The sequence below is a fragment of the Gigantopelta aegis genome, chromosome 12 (genome assembly GCF_016097555.1).
Source record: "Gigantopelta aegis isolate Gae_Host chromosome 12, Gae_host_genome, whole genome shotgun sequence".
In the NCBI taxonomy this organism is placed as follows: domain Eukaryota; kingdom Metazoa; phylum Mollusca; class Gastropoda; order Neomphalida; family Peltospiridae; genus Gigantopelta; species Gigantopelta aegis.
This window is the reverse complement of record NC_054710.1, coordinates 20,506,262-20,533,395: the sequence shown is the minus strand read 5'-3', so window position 1 is coordinate 20,533,395 and position 27,134 is coordinate 20,506,262. Positions and strand designations below refer to the sequence as shown.

Below are 27,134 nucleotides of genomic sequence, written 5' to 3'. Positions count from 1 at the left end.
CTGAATAAATTGTGTTACTTATACCTCGTGTATTATTTTCTGATAGTTTTCCGATTCAATGTTACAGAATAAACTATGTTGCCTATACTTCATGTATTATTTCGGGATATTTTTCTGAATGTTACAGAATAAACTCTGTTACCTATATCTTGTGTATTATTTTCTGTTATTTTTCCGATTCAGTGTTACAGAATAAGCTACATGTATATTGCCTATACTTCATGTATTATTTCAGGATATTTTTCTGAATGTTATAGAATAAACCTATACCTTGTGTATTATTTTCTGATATTTTACTGAATGGTGTACAATACAATTTTGTGTCTGATTTTATTAATATTTTCAGACAATTTGTTTATGTTGCAGAATAAATTATGTTACCTATACCTTGTGTATCATTTTTAGATATCTTTAATGTTACAGAATAAACTCTGTTACCTATAATTCATATATTAGTTTCAGATATTTTTCTGAATGTAACAGAATAACTCTGTTGCCTATACCTTGTGTATTATTTTCAGATATTTTACTGAATGTTGTACAATACATTTTCATCTATGATTTCACAGATATTTAAAACAAATTCTGAATTTTACAGAATAAAATGTTGCCTATATAAAATGTTTTATCTGTATAAAACATTTTACCTGTATCTCGTCTGCCTTCACCATGAAGCCGTTGTTGAGGATGACAGACAACATGTACATGGCGTCGTAGTCACCGAGGCACGCCGCCTGTTTCAGAAGTGGAACCGCCCTGGGCACCTTCACCACGTCATGCTCCTGAAACAGCCAATTATACCATTGTTAAATTGTCACGTGATCATCATGACTTTTTATTTTAGGAGAAGAAGAATGTTGCAAAGAAACCGGGTTTTTGACAATGTTGTAAACTATTCTTCCATAAATCACGTTTACGTATGTTAAATGCCTTGGTGCAACTTCTCGTGTCTGTGGGAGGGGGCAAAACGTAGCCCAGTGGTAAATCGATCCCTATAAGTGGGCCCATTGGGCTATTTCTCGCTCCAGCCAGTGTACCACGACTGGTACATCAAAGGCCGTGGTAAGTGCTATCTTGTCTATGGGATGGTGCATATAAAAGATCCCTTGCTGTTAATCGAAAAGAGTAGCTAATGCAGTGGCAACAGCAGGTTTTCTGTGTGGTCCTTAACCATATGTCTGACGCCATATAACCGTAAATAAAATGTGTTGAGTGCGTCGTTCAATAAAGCATTTCCTTCGTTCCTGTTTGTGGGAAGGTCATATGAAATATATCTTACTGCTAATGTAGAGGGTTTTCTCTGAGAACCACACGTCACAATTACTAAATGGCACGGACAGTTACAAAATACAATCATCTGTCGTGGTTGGAGAGACAAGGACTGGGGTGTGGAGGTGAACAGCGAAAGAAGTTAAAAGATAGGAGTTGCCAGATCGGGGCAAAATAAGATGGAATTCAAAGGAGAGAAAGGCGAGGAAAGAAAGAAATGTTTTATTTAACGACGCACTCAACACATTTTATCTACGGTTATATGGTGTTAGACATATGGTAAGGACCACACACATTTTGAGAGGAAACCCACTGTCGCCACTACATGGGCTACTCTTTCCGATTAGCAGCAAGGGATCGTTCATTTGCGCTTCCCACAGGCAGGATAGCACAAACCATGGCCTTTGTTGAACCATTTATGGATCACTGGTCTGTGCAAGTGGTTTACACCTACCCATTGAGCCTTGCGGAGCACTCACTCAGGTTTTGGAGTCGGTATCTGGATTAAAAATCCCATGCCTCGACTGGGATTCGAACCCAGTACCTACCAGCCTGTAGATCGATGGCCTAACCACGACGCCACCGAGGCCGGTAGAAAGGTAATGGGACAGTGGGTATAAACAAATTACCAAATGCTTGACATCCAACAACCGATGATTCATTAATCAGTGTGCTCTAGTTGTTTCGAACAACAAAACAAAATGTAACTGTTAAAGGTTAACTTTATAATGAAGTAAAGTTAAAGCCAGACAAAAAGTGTTTTGCAAAGGTGCAGTCAAAGTCCGAAGTGGAGGGTATGTGAGGTGCGGATACCGAAAATAGCCCCTATACCACTAAGGTTTCAGGCATCGCCACTGATGAGTAATATTGAATAGTGATACAATTCGTGCTGTTTTCAGTATCCGCACCTCACACACCCTCCACTTCGGTATTCAGGCCTGGCCGCTACTATCAGTAGCTTAAATCAATGTGCTCTGGTAGTGTGTGTATCAATGTGCTCTAGTAGTGTGTGTGTGTGTGTGTGTGTGTGTGTGTGTGTGTGTGTGTATATATATATATATATATATATATATATATATAATATAGAATTTCACAACGTTTTAATGGAATAAGCGCCTTTCACCCGTAACGGGTTCATCAGTTCCATATACATGACGTCATCTACAGCGGGAGGTAATTTCGATGACGTCACGACAATTCTAACAATAAAAAATGCATACCACGAACAAATTGCATATTTGACATTAAACGAGATAATAATTATAATTATAGTGACGGTATATAACAGTCATATTAACATTGCTATTGTTACATTGTAATACATGTAAACAAGCATATAAGAGTCAAATGTTCTAACAGTAGATACATTGTACAACAAAGTTTCAAACTATGTTGGAGTGTAGTGACCACAGTATGGGTTAGCGTATGCTAAGTTTCGGTTTGAAAATGCGAATAAAATGGCTTCCTTTTGCTGTCGAAAATGTTTGTCATCCATCATAACTTTATAAAATGGGAATATAGTAAATGTTCTGTTCCCACAGCTTTTGAAAACACCTAATTCCTGCCCAGAAAATGCCATTCTAGCTACGTTTGACATAGCAGGTCTATATACAAACATTCCTGCTGATCTAGGAATCAAAGCCATAAAACATTTTGCAGAAAAATCACTTGACCTAATAGAAGGACAATTTTCTGTGAATTTTATACTTGAAGCTCTCCACTTTGATTTGGACAACAACACCTTTGACTTTCACGAGAAACACTTCCGCCAAATTAAAGGATGTGCAATGGAATCAAAGGTTAGTCCTACCTATGCAACTCTCGTGGTTGCTTATTTGGAAGAGACATTATTCAGTAACATCAATAAACAGTGGGATAAACTGGAAAAGGTATCTAGACGATTGTTTCTTGATATGAATAAACGATGATGACTCAAGCAATTTAACAGTATTCTAAATAATTTGCACCCATTCATACAATTTACTATGGAGACGAATCGTAATAGACTACCATTCCTGGATATTGAAATCATAAAAGGTGTTAATTTAATTACGGATATGTATTACAAACCAACTGATACACATCAGTATCTCCAGTTTCATTCTTGTCATCCTAGACATACCAAACAAAACATACCCCATAGCATGGCAAGGCGTATTTGTACTATAGTTACAGACAGGGATAGGAGGGAGAACAGACTTTTAGATTTACAGATGTTTTTACGAAAACAGGGATATCCTATGGGTCTAATTACCAACTGTATTGAAAGAGTTAAATGCATTCCAATAGAAGAGTTGAGAAAAACTTCAAATAAGTCTTGCAATCAGAATGAGAGTATTACTCTGGTCATTACATATAATCCGAACAATACTAAAATAATGCCTATTGTCCAGAACAATCTACCTATAGGCCATTACTGAAAAGTTCTAAAATAAAAGCTTGCTTATCTAAAAGAAATATTATTAACAGCACTCGACAGCCTAAGAATCTTAAACAAATACTATGTCCTTCTAGATTTACATCTAACTCGTGTAAGTCTGTTAGTAAATGCGGAGATAAAATATGCGGCACATGTGACATATTAGTTGAAGGTAATACATTTCAGTTTGCAGATGGCAAATCATTCTATGTACATACCAACATGAATTGTAAGACAATTTTTTTTATTTACGCTATAATATGTACAGGCTGCAAAGAAAATTATATTGGAGAGACCGGTATGGAACTTCGATACAGGGTCACCTTGCATAAACAGCACATTAGGAACTCTTCAACCAGTATTTTGTGGGTAAGTCATCACATCAAAAGCTGTGGGAACGGAACATTTACTATCTTTCCATTTTATAAAGTTATGATGGATGACAAACATTTTCGATAGCAAAAGGAAGCCCATTTCATTCGCATTTTCAAACCGAAACTTAGCATACGCTAACCCATACTGTGGTCACTACACTCCAACATAGTTTGAAACTGTGTTATACAATGTATCTACTGTTAGAACATTTGACTCTTATATGCTTTGTTTACATGTATTACAATGTAACAATAGCAATGTTAATATGACTGTTATATACCGTCACTATAATAAGTATAATTATCTCGTTTAATGTCAAATATGCAATTTGTTCGTGGTATGCATTTTTTATTGTTAGAATTGTCGTGACGTCATCGAAATTACCTCCCGCTGTAGATGACGTCATGTATATGGAACTGGTGAACCCGTTACGGGTGAAAGGCACTTATTCCATTGAAACGTTGTGAAAGTCTATCTTGTTATATATTCATCCGATACACTTCATTCTAATAACTTTTATATACACACACACACACACACACACGCGCGCACACACACACACACACACACTACTAGAGCACGTTGATTTAAGCTACTGATAGTAACGGCCGGGCCTGATTACCGAAGTGGAGGGTGTGTGAGGTGCGGATACTGAAAACAGCACGAATTATATCACTATTCAATATTACTCATCAGTGGCGATGCCTGAAACCTTAATGGTATAGGGGCTATTTTCAGTATCCGCACCTCACATACCCTCCACTTCCGTAATCAGGCCCGGCCGCTACTATCAGTAGCTTAAATCAATGTGCTCTAGTAGTGTTGTTAAACAAAACAAACATTAACTATCAGTAACTTACAATGAGCTGGGTTGCGTTGGCGAACAGGTCTGTGGCCACGTGACCGAGATCGCGGTGTTTGATCGGTCTGCCGCTTAGCACAGACTTCCGGATAAAGGCGTTGACGATCTTGTAATATCTGGGACGAGGGGCGTTTCTTCTTGGGCAGTACTTGGAGAGGACCGTGTTGTCATGGTTACGCAGGATCTGTCCGAAGTAATTGTGACATTTCTCTGAAACAATTAAAATAGTTACAAATGTCCATTGCAATGGCGTAGGCTAAGTTGTTTGGGAAAGGGGGTTTGGATGGACCTCCGTACAGAGGTTAAAACATTTGGTTACAGAGCAATATTAGGCTGTTCATATAGATGTCCGCGAAAATGTACCAAAAAAGGTGTCAACTAGGTTCATATTCGACCCCCCCCCCCCCCACTCTCTCTCTCTCTCTCTCTGTGTGTCTCTGTCTCTCTGTTTCTCTCTCTCTCTTCTGTTTGTCTCTGTCGCGCTCTCTCTGTCGCTCTCTCTCTCTCTCTCTCTCTCTCTCTCTCTCTCTCTCTCTCTGGCATGCGGTGTCCATGTTTTCTGCTTGGCATAATGGCAAGGGAAAGGGGGTTAGAAGAGGAGGAGGAAAATTAAAAAGAATGTTATGACATAGACATATAGTTGTAAGATTTGTAACTTTATATTTATTACTTGTCATCATGTAACGAGTTAAGCATATTTGTATATCTGTCTTTCTCTCCCTTTGTCTTCCCTTCCTACTCTCTCTCTCTCTCTCGATCCTCCCCCCCCCCCCCCCCCCCCCCCCTCACACACACAAGATCCAGACCACGGTACGACCCTGCATTCTATGGAAACGTCTGCGCGGGCAACTCTAAGAGCGCCGAAAACCACAACTCGTCGTGCTGTGGCTGGGGTACGGCACAGATGACAGTTATATCTTAACTCGCATACCAACAGGTAGAAGTATAGGCATACCAACAGGTTGAAGTATAGTTTTCAGAGTTTGAGGTGATAATGCCACCTCCCCCCCCCCCCCCCCCACACACACACACACACACACACACACACACACACACACACACACCATTTCCGATGCCTAGGTCAGGTTTCTCAACTTTATGCACGTAAGGTGATCTTAGCGCAAAGATCGTTTTGTGGAACAGTAGCTTTATGGAAGAAACAAAATGTCTACTATAAGGGAATAAGAACACAGATGACGTAAAACAAGATGACATGACATGACATATCAAGCCAAAACTTTGGTTACTTTAACAAATTTATTTGGTAAAAATTAAAACCTACTACAGGTATATCAAGAAATGGGTTTATATGATTGGTAATCTAAAACGTACTCTTGTTAATGGCGTCTGTTACGTAGTTCTTATAGTGCTGTATTCTGTCGAAAATCCACGTCATGAAAGCTGCGCACTTCTCCTCCCTCCGCGTGAGCCCCAGTTCAAACATCGGGTGATACGGATTAGGAAGAGGTATCTGAAATATTACATGAAGAAAATACCACAATCAAGGGCGGACACAGGAACTATTTTAGGTAGGGGACCATCGCCAAAAGGGCCAACTCCCAAAAAAGGGTACTTCAATGAAAATTGTAAACACATTGATCTTAATATCTGGATATATTACATGATAGTTATAGAAGAGTATGCTGCATAAAAGTAATAGCATGACATATACAAGAGTGATATCAGGATGCATTACAGCACAGTGATAAGGGGCGGATCCAAGATTTATTCGGAAGTTTGGGCTAAGGAACAACGGCACATGGACCAACCCGTAAATAGGCAAAATAATGAAAGCATTTTCTTGAAAGAGCCAGGACAGAGTCACCTGAATATAGTTATGATGGGAGCGGGTCCCCTGCACCCATTGGATCCGCTTGTCGTGATATACCTGTTGTGTACTGGCACGCTTGGTCGATGATGCTTAGAACAAGATATATTGCTTTTGCTAATGCGTGACAGCAGAGTATGTTGCTGTGGTGTGCTACCTGTTCTGGACTGACGGACTTTAGCCTGTATACGATGGCTCGGCCGATGTAGCCCATGAAGCTAGGGATGTTGTGGTCGTTGCCGCCAAACGTGAACACGCCGTCTGTGTCGTCAAGGTAGATGTCCTCGCCAAACCTGCAAATATAGAACAAGGTCACGCGATGTACACGGGCGTCACGAGTCACTACAGTGGTGGTCGTTCTTATCATTATCATCATTATCATCATCGTTATTATTGTATTATTATTTTATTATTGTTATTGTTATTGTGATGATGACAATAATAATAATAGTTGTTGTGATGATTATGACAATAATAATAATAATAATAATAGTAATAGTAGTAGTAGTAGTAGTAGTAGTAGTAGTAGTAGTAGTAGTAGTGGTATTATTATTATTATTATTATTATTACATCGTTCTATATTGTATAATACCATATCAACTACCAAGGTGTTATATCATTGTCCAACTGTGCATTTCTTAACACTGTAATATTATATAATTACTAATATCGTTCAGGTCATTGCATTGCATAGTAACTTATTAATAGTCCAATCAAATTAAGGTTTGACCCGCAACTAATTGCAACAGTAACACTTTTGACGAGAAATTACTCAGAAAGTGTTTAGAAACAACATATAAAAAATATCGGAAAATATCGGTTGGGGAACATGTTTAATTTTGCGACCAAACTTTGTCCCTAAAGTATATGACGTCGTAGGGCTTCGTACACATCAAGGGAGATAACGTTTTGTCCTTCACATTAAATTGTTGACATTTTTAGTGCTATAAAAGATAATTTTACTATGCTACATGTTGTGAAAGCTTTTGTTAAGATTTAAAACTTTAATGTGATAAATTAAGTCCAAATGTGTTTATTTTACATCAGGAAATAAGGTTTTATGGCGCATGCTTTCAAATTCGTTTGCGTCGTCACTGCGGTTTGTTTACGTTCTAAAACCTTTCGACTTTTGATAATTCTGAATAATCGATCCAATTATTCAACTCTGACATCAACAATTGTGTACTGATAGCAAATATTTAATAAAAATATTACGAAAAACGCAATTTTGTTCTGCTGTTTACAAAAAATATTGTAAAGTTGCTCGTTCACATTTTTTAAAAGTATGGAAACCCATATGGATTCATTGCAAATAGAGTGTATTTGTTTACAATTTATTCATTAGATACAAAATAACGAATGTTTTTTTTTCTCCATGGATATGTGAAATAGAAAAATTGCTCAATAAAATTGCTATAAAAAGATTTTATATATATATATATATATATATATATATATATATATATATATATATATATATATATATATACTATCAATAATATAATATTGCAAATGTGTAAAAATAGATTATTTATATTTGTATATATTTTGTCAAGCAAATTTGTTCTGTGGCTTTGACGCATGTTTTGTTTGTTACATTTTTATTGTTAGTGTTAATTTTGGGGTCATTAACTTTTCTTCTTTTTTAAAATAGTTTTATTCTTCGTATAATTCTACTTAACTCGACTCGTTCCATTTTCATTTTTATTTGGTTCCACAACTTACACTTTTCACCGTTTAATTTAATTATATTATAATGTCAAACCTTGCCTTCACATTCTTCAAAGTTTATTTTGCTTGCTTATACACTGGATATAGTACCGGGTATTTATTATTTATTATAGTAAATATCTCCTCTACACAAAATTTATGTGTGCTTCTCAAAAGAATATTCCGTGTAAAGGATTCTCAACTGAAATTATTGTCTGTTGGTCAAGCAACACTATAGATCTAGTCCTCCTTTACATTTAGCACCTTTACTGATGTGATTTGCCATTCAACTTACCATCAATTTGGGTCCTAATGTTTTATCGATATACTCAATAGCCTTGAAACTAGTGCTTCTGCCTCCCAAGGAACTGATATACTTGGCTGTGTGCCTAGCAGCTTTGTACAGTGTGCTGCAGACCACAATTCATGTACACTTGATAGAAAGAACACCGTCGACATAATTGGAATAATAACAGGTGTTACACCCGGATCCAAAATACGAACACTTGTGTCTCAAAACGAATTAATAACACTTGAGAAAACTAAAATGTCTTTGTACAAGCCAACGTCAAATAGCATGTCAACTATGAAATTTGATAAACTGAAGCATCTTACAACAGTAGATCATATCTTGTCTTCGGTGAGTTGGTCACTCGGGTTACACATTCCAGGATGGTTGGGACGTATGCAGATGTGCCAGAATGGTTTATACCCAGGACAATCATCTGTGACTTTTGTACCGACGATCGACATGAATGCTAGAGATCCTTCCTGTATTTACTCAACGATGGTCTTTGTATCTAATCATTCCTAGCGATAGGGATCAACATCGGTATTAACATTTGATCAGCCATTGTACTGGGAAGCAAACACTATCATCAATAATGAACCTTCAACAAGTCCCCTCTGCTCTATTACCTTGTGATTGGGATGGTTACATACAGAAATGAGTTATTTGCTGTATTGGCTATATAATGAGTGGTGTGGGTCTCCAGCAGATTATACAGAAAGTGTATGCATTTATTTCTGTCAATCATATACGGAGAGGAAAGACAGTAAAAGTACAGCTGGTTGTTGATACTGCCATACACTATTTGCTTGTCTCTCGAACGTTTAAAATTGCATTGCCCTATACTGAATTGGGTGACGAGCGCAGTCCTTAAAGTATTGAAGATGAAACCATAACCTTGGAATGTACTTCATGTTCAAGATTGGACGTCATGTATTACGAAGATGTGATCGCTTTTGGGTGAATTTTCCTCCCACGATAACCAGTGTTCAACAATGCATGCTGCCGGTGATGCCGATACGGTGATTTCCAAAGCAGCTTGTACATGTATGCAGCTGGTCACTTATCAGTGAAGACACAAACCTTCTTATCGTCTTGTACTGCTGTGCTGGTATTAAACCAAGCAGCTATACTTTTAGACTAACAATATAAACCAAAGTTTGGGATATCTTGAAAATGAAGATGGTGCTTGAGCAAAAACTGTGTTGCTTACTTCTTGTAATATCCGCATTTACAGCTTGTGATAAAACATCAAAGATTGTTTGTATTGAAAAGGGAGAAGTCCTAAAAAAAAATTTTGGCCACCAAAATTACAAGACTTTTGTTGCATACTTCTGAAAGAAGATTTAAGCAAAGACATTGCAGTTAATTATGATTTATACAGCTGATTCAGAAAACAATTTTAGAAATTATCTGTACAGGTTCAAACCGTGCCTCCAAATCAAAAGCTGTAGCCTGTCACATCTAGCGAATGGTTTTTTGCAATATCGACCCTGGATTAGCGTAGATGATCATGATGCTGAGTTACATCCACAGAAATGGAGAAACACACGGTATACACCAAAACAACTTTGCCACCTAGCGCCTGGAAAGCTGCTTGAGATAATTTGCTGTAGGTGTTTTAAGTTGACAATGCGACACAAAACGATACACGGAATGGAATGTTCTGTCGGGTGCGGAGAATGATGCTGTACAAGTGGTTCCAATTCTCCGATTTCAAAAGACAGCAAAGTCGACTACTGTGAATGGTATATGAAATAGACTTAAAGTAACCATGAACAAATTCAAAAATAAAGTGACAGTGACATAACAAATAAACTGAAAGTAGCCGCGAATAAACCTAAAAATACACTGACGGTGACATATCAGATGCACTGGAAGTAGCCGCGAACAAACCTAAAAATACACTGACGGTGACGTATCAAATACACTGAAAGTAGCCGCGAACAAACCTATAAATACACTGACGGTGAAGTATCAAATAAACTGAAAGTAGCCGCGAACAAACCTAAAAATACACTGACGGTGACGTATCAAATACACTGAAAGTAGCCGCGAACAAACCTAAAAATACACTGACGGTGACGTATCAAATACACTGAAAGTAGCCGCGAACAAACCTAAAAATGCACTGGAAGTAGCTATGAATAAATAAAAAAATACAATGACGGTAACGTATCAAATACACTGAAAGTAGCCATGAATAAATAAAAAATACAGTGACAGTGACGTATCAAATACACTGAAAGTAGCTGTGAATAAACTCAAAAATACAGTGAGTATCAAATAAACAGAAAGTAACCGTGAATAAACTAAAAAAAAAAAATGCAGTGACAGTGACGTATCAAATACATTGAATGTAGCCATGAATAAACTAAAAAATACAGTGACGTATCAAATAAACAGAAAGTAACCGTGAATAAACTAAAAACTAAAAAATGCAGTGACAGTGACGTATCAAATACAATGAATGTAGCCATGAATAAACTCAAACACAGTCACAGTGAGCACTGACGTATCAAATACACTGAAAGTAGCAATGAATAGAAAGAAATTACAGTGGTTTAGCAAATTTACATATATATATATATATATATATATATATATATATATATATATATATATATATAATGAACTTGACAGTGATCCCAAACAAAGCAAACAAAGCGGGAAAGTTTCGATGGGATGTGATGACCTTACACTGGGATTTCCCCCAAAATACGATTGCCGTGTAGATAGCCAGCCCTTGTTAGCAGAGGATATGTGCACGGCCGTCGTATATACAGACACATCTACGTTAAATGATATAAATGGCGGCTTCCAATGCCGTTGTATTTGTGGAATTAATATTTGTATGTAATGTTTAGCATGATGTGTAGTAGTAGACTAGTCCTGAGTGTAAAAAGATCATTGTGAAGTGCAGCTTCAGTCAAGTAAACATCAAGAGGCAAGAAGCTATGAGAACGGTCAGAAACTGTTAAACGGCCTTGCATTATTATATTATAGATTACACAAATGCACAAAGAGGGACAATGCAATAACAGATACACAAACAAAACAGTTGACAATGATTTTAAAAAGTGTATGTTTACAATGCTCAAATTTAAAAGTTCACAAATATGTTTGTAAATCACCTGAATAACAAAAAAACATACCATTAATAGCTCTAAATAATTTATTCATGCATATTATTACAATTTAAATCACTTTTAGTTCATAATTTTTCCAAAAAATAGTTTTAGAACAAACATTTTAATATAAAGATATGAAAAATTGTGGATTTGCCGAAGGGGAGATAATTATGGCGATATTGTGATGTCATAGATTAATGTTTTTTTACAAAATTATATTTTACAAAAATGCACAGTCTGTTATCTTTAAGAAAATATACCAATTAATTAGAAAGTTATGGTGGAAAATGTATCCCTACCCTCTAATAAAATACTAGTCACACTCACCAATATTTCTCATATGGGTCATATACATACAGTTTTATGCACTTCCCCCCTCGGCTACGCCTTGATATTTTTAATATGTTGTAGATGAGGTATTTCAGATTTAAAAAAAGATTAAAATCAATTCTTGTGGGTCGAACACTTTTTGAGCTAATTTGACTGGACTATTATATATACGATAAAGGTTGTAATTCCATGTGTATTAGAGTGTAACACAAAATTCAACTCTGCGTCATGCGTCATGACGTTTCATGACGTCAGGTGATTCAAGTGGACATTTCAGGGGGAGATTATTCACTTTTAATTGTTTATTATTAGACTTGTAGGGCTCATTTCTTGCTGTTAATCGTATACGTGTTTAGTCTGTCCTTTGTAGAACAACTAGCGATGACAGAGACTGTGCGCACCACAGGCGTGCTTAAACTTTAAGTAAGTGAATATGGGTACGTGAATGAGTTAAGTAGACGTTTCAGACAACTGGGCTGTACCGGACCTGAAATGAATCACGGCAACACAGTAAATTAATATAGGTAGAACACAGTAAATTAATATAGGTAGTACACAGTAAATTAATATATAGGTAGAACACAGTAAATTAATATATAGGTAGAACACAGTAAATTAATATAGGTAGTACACAGTAAATTAATATAGGTAGAACACAGTAAATTAATATAGGTAGTACCCCTGTTCCCCATTTTTTCTGATTCTATTTAAGGCTGAGAGGTGGTAGTAGGCCTCAGACCACAATTAATTTCGCTATATGTTTCTATATAGCCTTAGTGGCTATAACATTTTTATTAATATCAGCAGACCCGTGAAGTTTTGTATGTACCTTTGCCTGCATGGGGGACACATACCCTGAAAAGGACAACCCCTGTTGTCCAGCTCTTTCTCCCAGCATATTGGTTTAAACAGACACACCCTCTAAACCAGGCCGGAGTACACCCATTTTACACAAAAAGAACTACTTTTGCATGGGCCGGAATTACCACAAACAAGTCTTCAATGTCAACATGTTACACATGTTTACAAACTACATGCTATCCCCTGTCACTTCAGTCAAACAGTTGCCACTTCATAGCTGTCTGCCATGAAATAATCACAGTCAAACAGCAGACTACTTGCGCGGTCAAACTTCCGGATTTTGGACAACCAAATGGGAAGATAACTGTAATCTGAGGCCAGTATTTACATCCGTTGTGTTTATTTCAATTGATACGCTGCAGGTTGAAGATTTAACCACATATGCACTGGCGTAGGAAACAGGGGGGGGGGGGGGGGGGGGGGGCACTTTTCAGATATTTTGCATTATATTTGCTTTATAATAGTGTAAAAGTGTGTAAATATAAAAGTGTGCCCCACACACACTTTTTGGCACCTTCCTACGCCACTGATATGTTACTATTGTCGTCTATGGGATTTGATTTGGTAGTATACACCCTATAGTATTCTCTGAGTAGATAAAAATGATACGAATCAAATTTTCATTTCAACTTATTTTCGTGCTTATATCCAATTAAGGTTCAAGCACGCTGTCCTGGGCACACACCTCAGCTATCTGGGCTGTCTGTCCAGGACAGTAGGTTAGTTGTTAGTTGGTTAGTAGTTAGTGAGAGAGAAGAGGGTGTAGTGGCCTTACACCTACCCATTGAGCCCTTAAGAACTCGCTCTGGGTTGGAGCCGGTACCGGGATGCGAACCTGTACCTAGCAGCCTGTAGTCCGATGGCTTAACCACTACGCCACCGAGGCCGGTTACGAATCAAAGTGCAATTTGTTCGTCTTTTCCGAGGCAACTGCTCCTCCTTGCCCCGGATTCAGCCGACATTCATAAAAATTAAATGTATACTCACGTGTAATCTATCTGTAAAGTTTCATTATAATATTTTCCGTAGTGTGCTGACAGAATCCACTGAAAGAGATTTGACACGGAGACAAAATGATTGTATGCTTGTTAACAAGGATGGGGGTGGGGTGGCGGTGGGGTGGCGGTGGGGGAGGGGGTAGAAAAGGATGAGGAAGATTAAAAACAATGTTATGCCATAGACATATAGATTTGTAACTTTATATTTATTACTTGTCATTATGTAACGAGTTAAGCATATTTGGCATATTTGTATATCTGCCTATCTCTCCCTTTGTTGTCCCTTCCTGCTCTCTCTCTCTCTCTCTCTCTCTCTCTCTCTCTCTCTCTCTCTCTCTCTCTCTACCACCCCATATCTCTCTCTCTCTCTCTCTCTCTCTCTCTCTCTCTCTCTCTCTCTCTCTCTCTCTCTCTGGTATGCGGTGTATATGTTTTCTGCTTGGCATAATGGCAAGGAAAACAATCTAAGCTGTTCAGATCATTTTATATTCCCAGAATGCACAGCTAAATGATAAATGCACGAAATCCGTCGCATGCAAAGGCTTTTCAGGTGTGACAAGATAAAAATAAAATCGGGCATGATTTTGCCGATGCCGCATGCAGCATACCGCACGCTGCATACCGCTCGTCCAACGCCGCAAGCCGGAGAGTAGTTTTACCTTTCTTCCATCGATGCGAAAGACCATTTTAACCCACTGCTGACGTGGGAACTTCCACGGAGCTTTAAACGCCACCTGGCGGCGATCTTTAACCAAGAACAGTTCCACTTGTGGAAAACCTGACAGAAGAAACAAGCATTTATAGTTCGTCACACAGAAAACGCCTTTATTTCATATAGAATTTATTACAAATTATTTATTTCTGAGCCGATTGATTTGTACGTTGCACACAAAAATAGTATGTTTGTTATTTCCAAAACACTTTTACTTTTTGTTTCATATCAAACTAAACTGAAATTATTTAAAAAAACAAAACAGTTTTATAGAAAGATGGGACGGACTATAGTCCGTGAAACCAGTATTATAGAATGATGGGACGGACTATAGTCCCGTGAAACCAGTTTTATAGAATGATGAGACGGACTATAGTCCGTGAAACCAGTTTTATAGAATGATGGGACGGACTATAGTCCCGTGAAACCAGTTTTATAGAATGATGGGACGGACTATAGTCCCGTGAAACCAGTTTTATAGAATGATGGGACGGACTATAGTCCGTGAAACCAGTTTTATAGAATGATGGGACGGACTATAGTCCGTGAAACCAGTTTTATAGAATGATGGGACGGACTATAGTCCGTGAAACCAGTATTATAGAATGATGGGACGGACTATAGTCCGTGAAAATGTGAGGGGCTTGTTCAGGCCCGTAGGAACGCTATTTCATTTCAACTTATTTTCGTGTTTCTATCAAATTAAGGTTCAAGACGCTGTGCTGGGCACACACCTCAGCTATATGGACTGTCTGTTCAAGACAGTGGGTTAGTTGTTAGTTGGTTAGTGGTTGGTGAGAGAGAGAGAGAGAGAGAGAGAGAGAGAGAGAGAGAGAGAGAGAGAGAGAGAGAGAGGTGTAGAGGCCTTACACCTACCCATTGAGCCCTTAAGAACTCGCTCTGGGTTGGAGCCGGTACCGGGCTGCGTACCCTGTACCTACCAGCCTGTAGTCCGATGGCTTAACCATTGCACCACCGAGGCCGGTGGGAACGATATCTTGGGGGAAGGCGGGGGTGGGGTGGGGAGGGGGGGGGGGGGGGGGGCGAGAGATACAATTTCTTGTTGAGTGTCACTGTTTCTGGTCGGGGGAGCACAAGCTATATGTTAATTTTTAGTGGAGGACAATTTCTAGTACAGGAGTGTCACTGTTCCTAGTGGGGGACCGGCCTCGGTGGCGTCGTGGCAGGCCATCGGTCTACAGGCTGGTAGGTACTGGGTTCGGATCCCAGTCGAGGCATGGGATTTTTAATCGAGATACCGACTCCAAATCCTGAGTGAGTGCTCCGCAAGGCTCAATGGGTAGGTGTAAACCACTTGCACCGACCAGTGATCCATAACTGGTTCAACAAAGGCCATGGTTTGTGCTATCCTGCCTGTGGGATGCGCAAATACAAGATCCCTTGCTGCCTGTCGTAAAAAGAGTAGCCTATGTGGCGACAGCGGGTTTCCTCTAAAAACAGTGTCAGAATGACCATATGTTTGACGTTCAATAGCCGATGATAAGATAAAAAAATCAATGTGCTCTAGTGGCGTCGTTAAATAAAACAAATTTACTGTTCCTAGTGGGAGGAGCACACGCCATATTTTAATGTTTATTATATAGAGTAGAACCAAAACATATTTTTGAAACCGAACATTTTCGTGCAGCCCTAATCCCCTGATTCGTACGGGCCTGCTGTTGTGTGTTTGATTTGTTTAACGACACCACTGGAGCACATTCATTCATTAGTCATCGGCTGTTGGATATCAAACATTTGCTAATTCTGACTCATAGTAATCAGAGCAAACCCGCTACAATTTGGTTCTAATGCAGCAAGGGATCTTTTATATGCAGTTTTCCAAGCACCTCGAGCGAGCACTCAACCGACTGAGCTAAATCCCGTCCGCCTATTGTTGTTGTTCTTGTGTTGTCGAATTGTAATAATCTTTTTATAAGTTATCTTGTTAGCTCACACGTTTACCACAATCTTTATTTCTGTTCCTGAAGATGTCACAGGGGCCTAGCGTGGTATGGACCTGAAACGGGGGGGGGGGGGGGGGTCGTCGTACATCAACTTAGCGGACTTTTTTGTCTACATTTTCACTGGACATTTATATGAATAGCCTAATATTGCACTATAAAACATGTTTTAGCGTCAGTGGGGGGGAGGGGGTCGTCCAAGCCCTCCAGTCCACCCTGTTGTTCGGAAGGAAGGAAGGAAATGTTTTATTTAACGACGCACTCAGCACATTTTATTTACGGTTATATAGCTTTGGATATAATATATTATGGTTAAGGATATTGAGAGAGGAAACCCGCTGTCGTCACTTCATGGGCTACTCTTTCCGCTTAGCAGCAAGGGATCTTTTATATGCACCATCCCACAGACAGGATAGTACATACCATGGCTTTTGTTACATCAGTTGCGGAACAAAAAATAGCCCAATGGGCAGGGGTCGATCCTAGATGGATCGCGCATCAAGCGAGCGCTGCCCTGTTGTTACTGTTGTATTAATCATCTGATTATTTTTTACAAGGTGGTTGCTGTACAATCATATTGTTTTCTTAATTTGAGAAAAGAATAGTTTTAACCAAGTAGCTGTAGGTTATAATGTGCTGAGGTGTCGTTAAACAAACATTCCTTTCCTTTCCAAATAGTTGTAGGTTATAATGTGCTGAGGTGTTGTTAAACAAACATTCCTTTCTTTCAAACACCTTCATAATCCACCACGAGCAGGGGTGTTAAAAACGTGTTATTCCACTGCACGTGCATCAAGATTCCGCATCCGCTGTTTTTTATTTGTCGCTCTGGACAGAATTCCACGAAGTACAACCACATCTCAACTGTAAATCTAGAAGAAAATAAAAGGGAGAAAAAAAAGCTTCCATCAAATATGGAAATTAGTGCACTTTATTACTGGGTTAAAATACATGTGCATGTTGTGTTAAATATCCGATGATTGCAGGATTAAGTTCAGCCAACTGCTTGTCGCTAAACGCTAGCAAACTATTTCACATTGTTTTTGCAATTACCATAGTTTAACACCCAATAGCCGATGTATTTTTCGTGTTGGGGTGTCGTTAAACATTGATTGATTGATTCATTCATTCATTCATTCACTCATTCTAGCAAACTAGTTTTACAGGTTCCTAAAGTGGTCATTCGGTTCGTGTGTAGGGTTAAAAACCAGTTTAGCTAGCATTAGTTCGCTGAATATAGCCCAGGGTCGAGTTCAGTCAGACCGAGCAGAAAAACGTCCGCTAGACTGCTTTATGCTTTCCACAGTAAACCAAATGGTCACGTCGGTTACCAATCAAATAGTTTGCGAACGTCAGCGAAACGTTAGCTGATTGAACTTGAGGCGGGTGTTCAGATCAATGTTTGCTTGCCAATCTAATTAAAATTAGCTCCACTATTACATGTGGATCTAACAGCAGCCAGTTGGAGCTCATGTCCACCAATCAAAACCTTACTTGCAGAATCATGCCAGTGATTTAAAAATAATTTGAAAACATTCCGAATTATCCTGAGGGTATACGACATGTTTCGTGTTTGTTGAAATTTCTCAGAAATACTGGATTTTATTCAAAATATTTATTGTACGTATCTGTGACTATCTTTGGTTTCTTCTTTTTGTTTCTTCTCCTTTTTTTTTGCATAGCTCTTTATATTTTTTTAATTTTAACTTTTGAATTTTGAATCTTATATCTGACAGTAATTCAGACAAATTGAGAATTCTCTATTTTCAGAATCCATAATATTAACTTCATGTTTTTATCCACGTTTGTGTCTTGTCTTCCACAATTATGACTAGTGTTAAAAAGTTACATTACAAGTCCAATTTACCAGTCTAATGTTGAGACTAAATTCTAGAACTGCTTATTAAGTTCTAGCACTTGCTTTAATCCCCCCTGCGCGTGCTGTAACCTCACCGTGGTGCAGGGGTGTAACATTCTCTTTGAGAATGGCTAATACAGCACAAATTGATTTTTTTTAGTAAAAGTCAGTATCTATCTGTACTATTTGTATTTTTGCACAGTTCTTTACACTGTTTTTATTTAAATCTTGAATTCTTATATTGATGTTGATCATCACTTTATTTGTTTGCATTACCATAGTTTGACACCCAATAGCCGATGTATTTTTCGCGTTGGGGTGTCATTAAACATTCATTCATTCATTGCTTTAATCTTGAAATGAATATCGACATTTAGACAACAATTATTTAAATACAAACGATCACAATAATTATTTAAATACAAACGATCACAACAATTATTTACATACAAACGATCACGATCACAACAATTATTTAAATACAAACGATCACAACTATTATTTAAATACAAACGATCACAATTATTTAAATACAAACGATCACGATCACAACAATTATTTAAATACAAACGATCACAACAATTATTTAACGATCACAACAATTATTTAAATACAAACGACCACAATCACAACAATTATTTAAATACAAACGATCACAACAATTATTTAAATACAAACAATCACAACAATTATTTAAATACAAACGATCACAACTTACTGTGGACTGTTTAGTTTTGCTTTCCTCGACTGTTCTAGTTTGGGATCTATAAACGGCTCGAATTTTCGATATACAGCAAACGGTAAACCATTCAAAGCCGCGGGGTACTGAATTGTGTGTACAATTTCTGGAAAAAAGGAGAAAAATCCAATAAGAAACGCGCATCATGATTACTTGGTCAGGGAGGTGTTTACACAATATAAATTGCTATAAGTGTAATAAAGCAATTTTCAACAATCACTTCGATATTAGCCCCCCGCCCCGACACACACAGAGAGACAGGCAGGCGCGTGTATATACATACATATATATATATATATATATATATATATATATATATATATATATATATATATATATATATATATATATATATACATATATATATATATATATATATGTATGTATGTATGTATGTATGTGTGTGTGTGTGTGTGTGTGTGTGTGTGTGTGTGTGTGTGTAGATATAGATAAATATAGATAGATAGATAGACAGACAGAGAAAGACAGATATACAGACAGATAGATAGATAGATAGATAGATATACAGATCGATAGATAGATAGACGGATAGAGAGACAGACAGACAGACATATGTATATATGCAAATAATATATACATAGATAAATAGACACACAGACACATATATATATATAGATAGATAGATAGATAGATAAATAGTTTACTGTCACCCAAGGAATGCTGGAGCAATAAATAAATTTAATCAACTAATCCTGTGTTTTAATTATTGTATTATATTTGGGTATATGGTATATATGTCATATGTTGCATACTCCTTGCAGTATATTTGCGGGTTAGATGTGGTGTTAGCTGTGGTATATGGGACATATGTCATACAGGTATCTCCCAGCATGTCATCCAACCCCATTGTTGCTTGACACAACCCAGCGTCAGAACCAACATACTAAACATTTCATTAACAACATAACTAAGTGGTTAGTATTCTGCGTAGGAATATTTGAAAATTGTTTATAGTACAATTGGCGCCAATTCCGAAATGCACTTCAAAATCGTCCTGCCTGCACTAATATTAAACGCGTTTCTAGCTTGTCCAGTTTCAGTGGTATTAACATTTTTGGGCACCCACTAGCTGGTGTGTATTTTGGTGCTTGTGCGTCGTTAAACATTCATTTATTCATTCATGAATTCATTCTATCATCCTTTCATTCATTCATTCATTCATTCATTCATACATCAATTTATTCTATCATCGTTTCATCCATTCATTCATTCATCCATCCATCCATCCATCCATCCATCCATCCATCCATTCATTCATTCATACATCAATTCATTCTATCATCGTTTCATCCATCCATCCATCAATTCATTCATTCATCCATCCATTCAGTCAGTTACTCAGTCAGTCAGTCAACCAGTCAGTCATAGTGTGCCCTAGTGCTGGGCGCACATTATTAAGTCAATACTACCTATGTCCGTTCGGACTAATTATGCACTCACCATTTTCTACGGGACAAAACTGATTAAAATTAAGTCTGGGAATGTTTGACATAATATTCCAATACCACTGGCGACACGCTTTATACGGAATCTTGAAATGTCTTGAATAAGGCGGGGGCACAGCTATTTTATAGGAAACTTTCACAGGGGCTCGCATGTAGCATTTGCTCTTGTCTTTCTCTAAAGAAAACCAGCGCTTGTCGACGATCCACGCTCTCAGCGTGGCCTTGTAAACGAAAGAATAAACAGGATTAAAAACACCCGGTCTGAAGCCAACGTCATCGGGGAGGCGGAGTTTCACTTTCCGTAACTTTGACGTCACCACTCCGGCCTTTCCGACATGTTCCGTTTTATTGCACTTCCACATCCGCTGGAACGCGGTCCACGGGTGATTTATCTCCCTTTTGAGAAAAATTTCCACTCCGACTATCCGCTCCTGGTTACACCTGTACTCGACTGTCAGTTTCACTCGGTTGTCAATCATGTCAGGTGGGTGGAGTATCTGCACGAACTCGTTCGCGTTTGTGACGTGTGCGTTGTCCATAACAACCGATAGTGTTTCCGGTTCGCCGGCCAGTACCTGCAAAAAAAATGGTATAGTCTTATCAAGAAAGATAATCATTTAGCTAAATATAACTAACTAACTAAATATATAAATTAGTGATGAGAATCGGTTGGGATTTCATCATCGATCATCGTTTATAACCGGTTGGCACCAACCGATCACCTTTCAATTATACAATCAGTTAGAAATGCATGGTCATAAGAAGGCTTTGAATTATAAGGGCCATGCACGTATTGTCGTGTGCACCCTGCAAATGACCAATTTTACCTTTAATAACTAGTTAGTATAATTGTTATTTATGTGCACATGAAAACAAACCAAACCACTGTAACATCAATGTTATCATCTAAACTCGAGGAAACTATTATACAAATACCACGGTAATGGACGCTGCCAACGTTTTCACTTAACATGGAAGTGACTATATAGACCACACGACGGCAACGCTACATGTATATAGACTCGGTTATTGGGGGCTGGCTATCGGCTATTACACGGCGGTTTATTTAAAATTGGAGGGAAAGCCCATTGCAAGGCCACTTCACAATACAATGTAATAATTAAATAAAAGAAATAAGATGTATTTAAAATGCTTTCATATATCTATATAGTCATTTTCAGTTTACTACCAACAACAGTCGTCAAATAACCGAGCTAATTAAAATGTGTTTAGTGTGTAGTTATAAATACAATATTTCTTTCTTTCTTGCGGTGCAGAACGTAGCCCAGTGGCAAAGCGCTTGCCTAATGCGGGGTCGGTCTACGATCGATCCCTGTTGGTGGACCCATTGGGCTATTTCTCGTTCCAGCCAGTCCTCCACTATTAGTGTAACAAAGGTCGAGGTTAACCAAGGCTGTGGTATGTACTGTTCTGTTTGTGGGATATAAAACATCCCTTGTTGCTAATTAATTGATAGTAGCGCATCGAGTGGCGGCAGCGGGTTTCCTCTTTCATTATCTGTGTGGTCATTAACCATATGTTCAACGCCATATATTACAGGCAGCGCGGAGCAGGGGTGGGGGGCTGGGGGAGTTCTAGTCCCCCAATAATTCTGAATCAAAAATAATATTGGTAGTAAATCTTAAGGCGGAGAGAGAGAGAGAGAGAGAGAGAGAGAGAGAGAGAGAGAGAGAGAGAGAGAGAGAGAGAGAGAGAGAGAGAGACATAGAGAGGAGACAGAGAGACACACACACTAAGAGAGAGAGAGAGAGAGAGAGAGAGAGAGAGAGAGAGAGAGAGAGAGAGAGAGAGAGAGAGAGAGAGAGAGAGAGAGAGAGAGAGAAACACACACATACACAGACAGAGAGAGAGACACAGAGAGACACACACACACACACACACACACAGACGGAGACAAAGAGAGAAAGAGAGAGAGAGAGAGAGAGAGAGAGAGAGAGAGAGAGAGAGAGAGAGAGAGAGAGCGAGTATTGTCATAGTCAATGCAAGTATATATGTGCGCCCTCGATCTCAGTCAGAACTCCTCCCCACCCCCAATGTCTACTTGTTTCCGCCGTGCCTGTATAACCGTACATGTAGTTAAAATGTGTTGAGTACGTCGTTAAATAAAACATTTCTTTCTTTCTTTCTTGCTATCAACAATGACAAAGTCAGGACAAATGCGATCAACATTTCATCCACAAACCATCGAAATGCACGTGGAATTGGTATAACACACGTCTATCATATACACTAAATATATCTCCCTGTTTATCTTGAACTGTGTGGATAATAAATTACATTATTTCCCTTAAATTCCTGCCATCTCGACTCGTATCATAAACGGAAACATCACACACCGATAACAGATAACCCTGTGAGTGTATAAACACTCCATTTATTAAACAATTTGACGATAAGGTACAGGAGACTGTAACCCTCAAAACAATTTTCAGTGTAAACATGAAACATGTTTAACACGTTCCTCAGTCAGTATTTCATAACGTATGATGCCTTTATCTGCTGGGGTGCTTTAGGTGCAAATAATGTGTCTTTATAATTATTTTCATTGACATTATAATATTATTAGAAATCAAACACGTGTGCAGTTCAAGCATCCGTTAAAACGTATGTCCCAATAATGGTTTCATTAAAAAGTGTATATATTACATCTTTGCTAGTGAACGTATCGTCGGATCAAAGTCAATTCTGTATGGAGAAATTATTGTTCTGGTTCGAGAATCTTTTGCTTAAAACAATCCGTACTATCAAAGTGTTTCAAGTATAAAGGCTCAAATAGACTGGATGCGGCGCTACAACAGCTTGTTCTGAATGTGCACGTAAAACCCTATGACCTGACCTGACCTGACCTGACCTGGATGCGGCACGTGCGTGCGGTCCGTCCGGCTTGCGTTTTGGGCATACGGTTATTTGATTGCGGCTGGCCGCATACGTTTTACTGTCGCATGCATCGCATACATCCAGTCTAGACGCTCTGATTGAAACTAATATTGTTTTAGCATCCACTCTATATCAGCCGTAATATTTAATAATGGAAAGTTCAGTGTATAGTATAGTTTATTAGCTTTAAGCCTTCCGGCTCACAGGCATACATTTCATATACAAATCAATAACATTTGACAAGTGGTGCATAATTGGAGGATGGACAATTAAATATTTTGAGAACGTAAACATAATGCATTTTTAAGATATTTACCAATATTACATAATTCTTTTCTGTTTTGAACAGACAATAAATGCACAAGTTTAAATACAGATGGTTTGCGCTAGTGGTATTTCTTAATATATATTGAACGTAATTGCATGTACAATGGACATTTCAAAATAAAATAGCAGGCTTTTTGTCATGCTGTGTGTTGGCTGGGTTTAACTGACCTTCTTTGACTCCTCCCTCCTACAAACTCCTGATGTAGCAGCGGGCTTCGTAGGTTAATATATTATATGCAATAAAATGTTTCAGTCAAGGTAACCACACACACCCCCCACCCCCCACCCCTCACACACTTTTCTCCTCACCAGCGATGATCGTATTAAGAGTCCACGAAGTACTTCATAATTACACAATGGAACTGCCCTCACCTTCTAACACCATAATTGAATTAGTTATCACGAAGTACATCATTATTAAATAATATACCTTCCCTCCCCTTTCCCCCTACCAGAATTTAATTAGTGATCATGAAATACTTACTAAATAATAGAACTTCCCTCCCCTTCTCCCTACCAGACTTGAATTAGTGATCACCAAGTACTTCATTATTACATCATAGACGTGCCCTTCCCTACTCCACACCATCATAGAACTTCCCTCCCCTTCTCCCGACCAGACTTGAATTAGTGATCACCAAGTACTTCATTATTACATCATAGACGTGCCCTTCCCTACTCCACACCATCATAGAACTTCCCTCCCCTTCTCCCTACCAGACTTGAATTAGTGATCACCAAGTACTTCATTATTACATCATAGACGTGCCCTTCCCTACTCCACACCATCATAGAACTTCCCTCCCCTTCTCCCGACCAGACTTGAATTAGTGATCACCAAGTACTTCATTATTACATCATAGACGTGCCCTTCCCTACTCCACACCATCATAGAAATTCCCTCCCCTTCTCCCGACCAGACTTGAATTAGTGATCACCAAGTACTTCATTATTACATCATAGACGTGCCCTTCCCTACTCCACACCATCATAGAACTTCCCTCCCCTTCTCCCGACCAGACTTGAATTAGTGATCACCAAGTACTTCATTATTACATCATAGACGTGCCCTTCCCTACTCCACACCATCATAGAACTTCCCTCCCCTTCTCCCTACCAGACTTGAATTAGTGATCACCAAGTACTTCATTATTACATCATAGACGTGCCCTTCCCTACTCCACACCATCAATGGATTGGCTATCACGGAGTCTTGGTTGCAATAGAGGAGTTTGTCTGTATTGTAATAGTAATAGTCGAAAGTATTTTTACACTGCCTCTATAACTAAGGCCAATTCCTTTCAACAAGAAGTTGTATATAACGTGTAATTTAATTGTTAACAAACATCTGTGACAGACCAAAACATTTTACACTGCTAAACATTAGATCGAATTTATAGAGCGTGCGCTTGACTTGCACGCCTCTAACTACGTACATTAATTTTACAATGTTTAAATTAAACGTCTCATTTTAAGAAACAAAACAAAACAGGTTTCGCAGAGGGCTGAATTTACAAAGCCTGTTTATGTCTTACACGCATGTAACTTCATACATTTAAAACGACTGACCCTAGTTTTTAAACACTACAGCATATTTTTCACTATTAGAGCCGTTTATGATCACTGAAATCGAGCATTACTTATATTTTATTGTTTAGATTATCCATTTCCGTAAAACCGAAGTGTTTCTGGTAATCCTGGTGTTTCTAATATCACAAAATGCATTTTTCATATTTTTTAAAAACGCACGTGCGTCTGAGAAGTAACGATTATTGATTCGAGTTCTAGCCTAGTTTTAAAGGATATTTCCCTATTTTGACGTTACAGGCTTGTTTCACTCTGTTGTGACTTTATCCAAGTGTGTTACAGGTTTGTAGATTAACTAAACTTAGTGTCCATTTTTACGAGTTTGAAACTAAGGTCTGCGCCTTTAAGAAAACCAGGCTTCGTAAATCCGGCCCAGTGTGAGTAAACAAGAAGTTGTATGTACGTACAGTTTAATGGTCGATTTAAACAATATGGGACGATGCCGACACCTGCGTCTAAGAAAAGAGAATAGGCCTACAGCGGTTTGGGTATTGGCCAACTGGCAAATGCCTATATTTAGGCCTCTCCCTACATTTAACAAATTGACACTGCCTATGTTGCAAAACAATGTGACAGAAGTGATAGTGATAAACGTGTTCCCACTATGGCTAAGAATGAATGAATGAATGAATGTTTAACGACACCCCAGCACGAAAAAATACATCGGCTATTGGGTGTCAAACTATGGTAATGCAAATAAATAAAGTGATGATCAACATCAATATAAAAATTCAAGATTTAAACAAAAACAGTGTAAAGAAACTGTGCAAAAACACAAATTTCACAGATAGATACTGAATTTTACTCAAAACTTCAATTTTGTGCTGTATTGGCCATTCTCAAAGAAAATGTTACACCCCTGCACCACGGTGAGGTTACAGCACGCGCAGGGGCTATGGCTAAGAAGAAGGATAGACAGACAGAAAGAAAAGTAAAGAGGAAAATCAAATAAAGAAAGAATCTGATGAGCAAACAGTTTAAATGATGAATGGTTAATTAATATCGAAACGACCGCTCAAATTTAATTGTTAAAAAAGCAGCAGTAGCCAAACATATTAAACAACGTCTAGCTAGTAAGAACCTTTAAAACTAGAACTTGTATTTAATCTGGGCTGTGTTCAGTCAGACCAAGCAGGAAAACGTCCGCTAGACTGGTTTATATGCTTCACGTTAAACCAAATTGCCACGTCCGGAACCAATCAAATAGTTTGCGAACGTTAGCAAAATGTTCACTAACTGAACTTGGCTGATTTAGCTATAGGGTCGGTATATTTATGTAAGACGTTTCACGTCTGTTTTAATAAACGTTAATATAACATCAACAACAAAATCACCAACAACTGAAAATATTTTGCATTACTTAACAACCATAGTTTAGTGCGTTTACTAACTATATTTACCTGGAACTTGACAGACACGCTGAGTCCAGCAAACAGGAGAAAGGCCATGGAAGTCGCCATTTTGGTGGATTATCAATAGTCCTCTTGAGTTGTCACATATCGGCTCGCGCACA

General features: G+C 38.2%; 1 protein-coding gene across 1 annotated transcript in view; it reads right to left on the bottom strand.

The window, feature by feature from the left end:
• The window catches only part of LOC121385776 (protein sel-1 homolog 3-like), a 69,009-nt gene extending 41,875 nt beyond the window's left edge, over positions 1–27,134 (bottom strand). Inside the window, exons 1-10 of the mRNA XM_041516555.1 lie at positions 27,022–27,134; positions 20,805–21,384; positions 19,323–19,449; positions 17,482–17,618; positions 14,733–14,851; positions 14,063–14,121; positions 6,911–7,046; positions 6,258–6,396; positions 4,924–5,135; positions 648–782 (exon numbers count right to left, since the gene is read on the bottom strand). Of these exons, the coding sequence (XP_041372489.1) occupies positions 648–782; positions 4,924–5,135; positions 6,258–6,396; positions 6,911–7,046; positions 14,063–14,121; positions 14,733–14,851; positions 17,482–17,618; positions 19,323–19,449; positions 20,805–21,384; positions 27,022–27,081 (1,704 nt within the window). The 5' untranslated portion in view covers positions 27,082–27,134. The remainder of the gene's footprint in view (positions 1–647; positions 783–4,923; positions 5,136–6,257; positions 6,397–6,910; positions 7,047–14,062; positions 14,122–14,732; positions 14,852–17,481; positions 17,619–19,322; positions 19,450–20,804; positions 21,385–27,021) is intronic.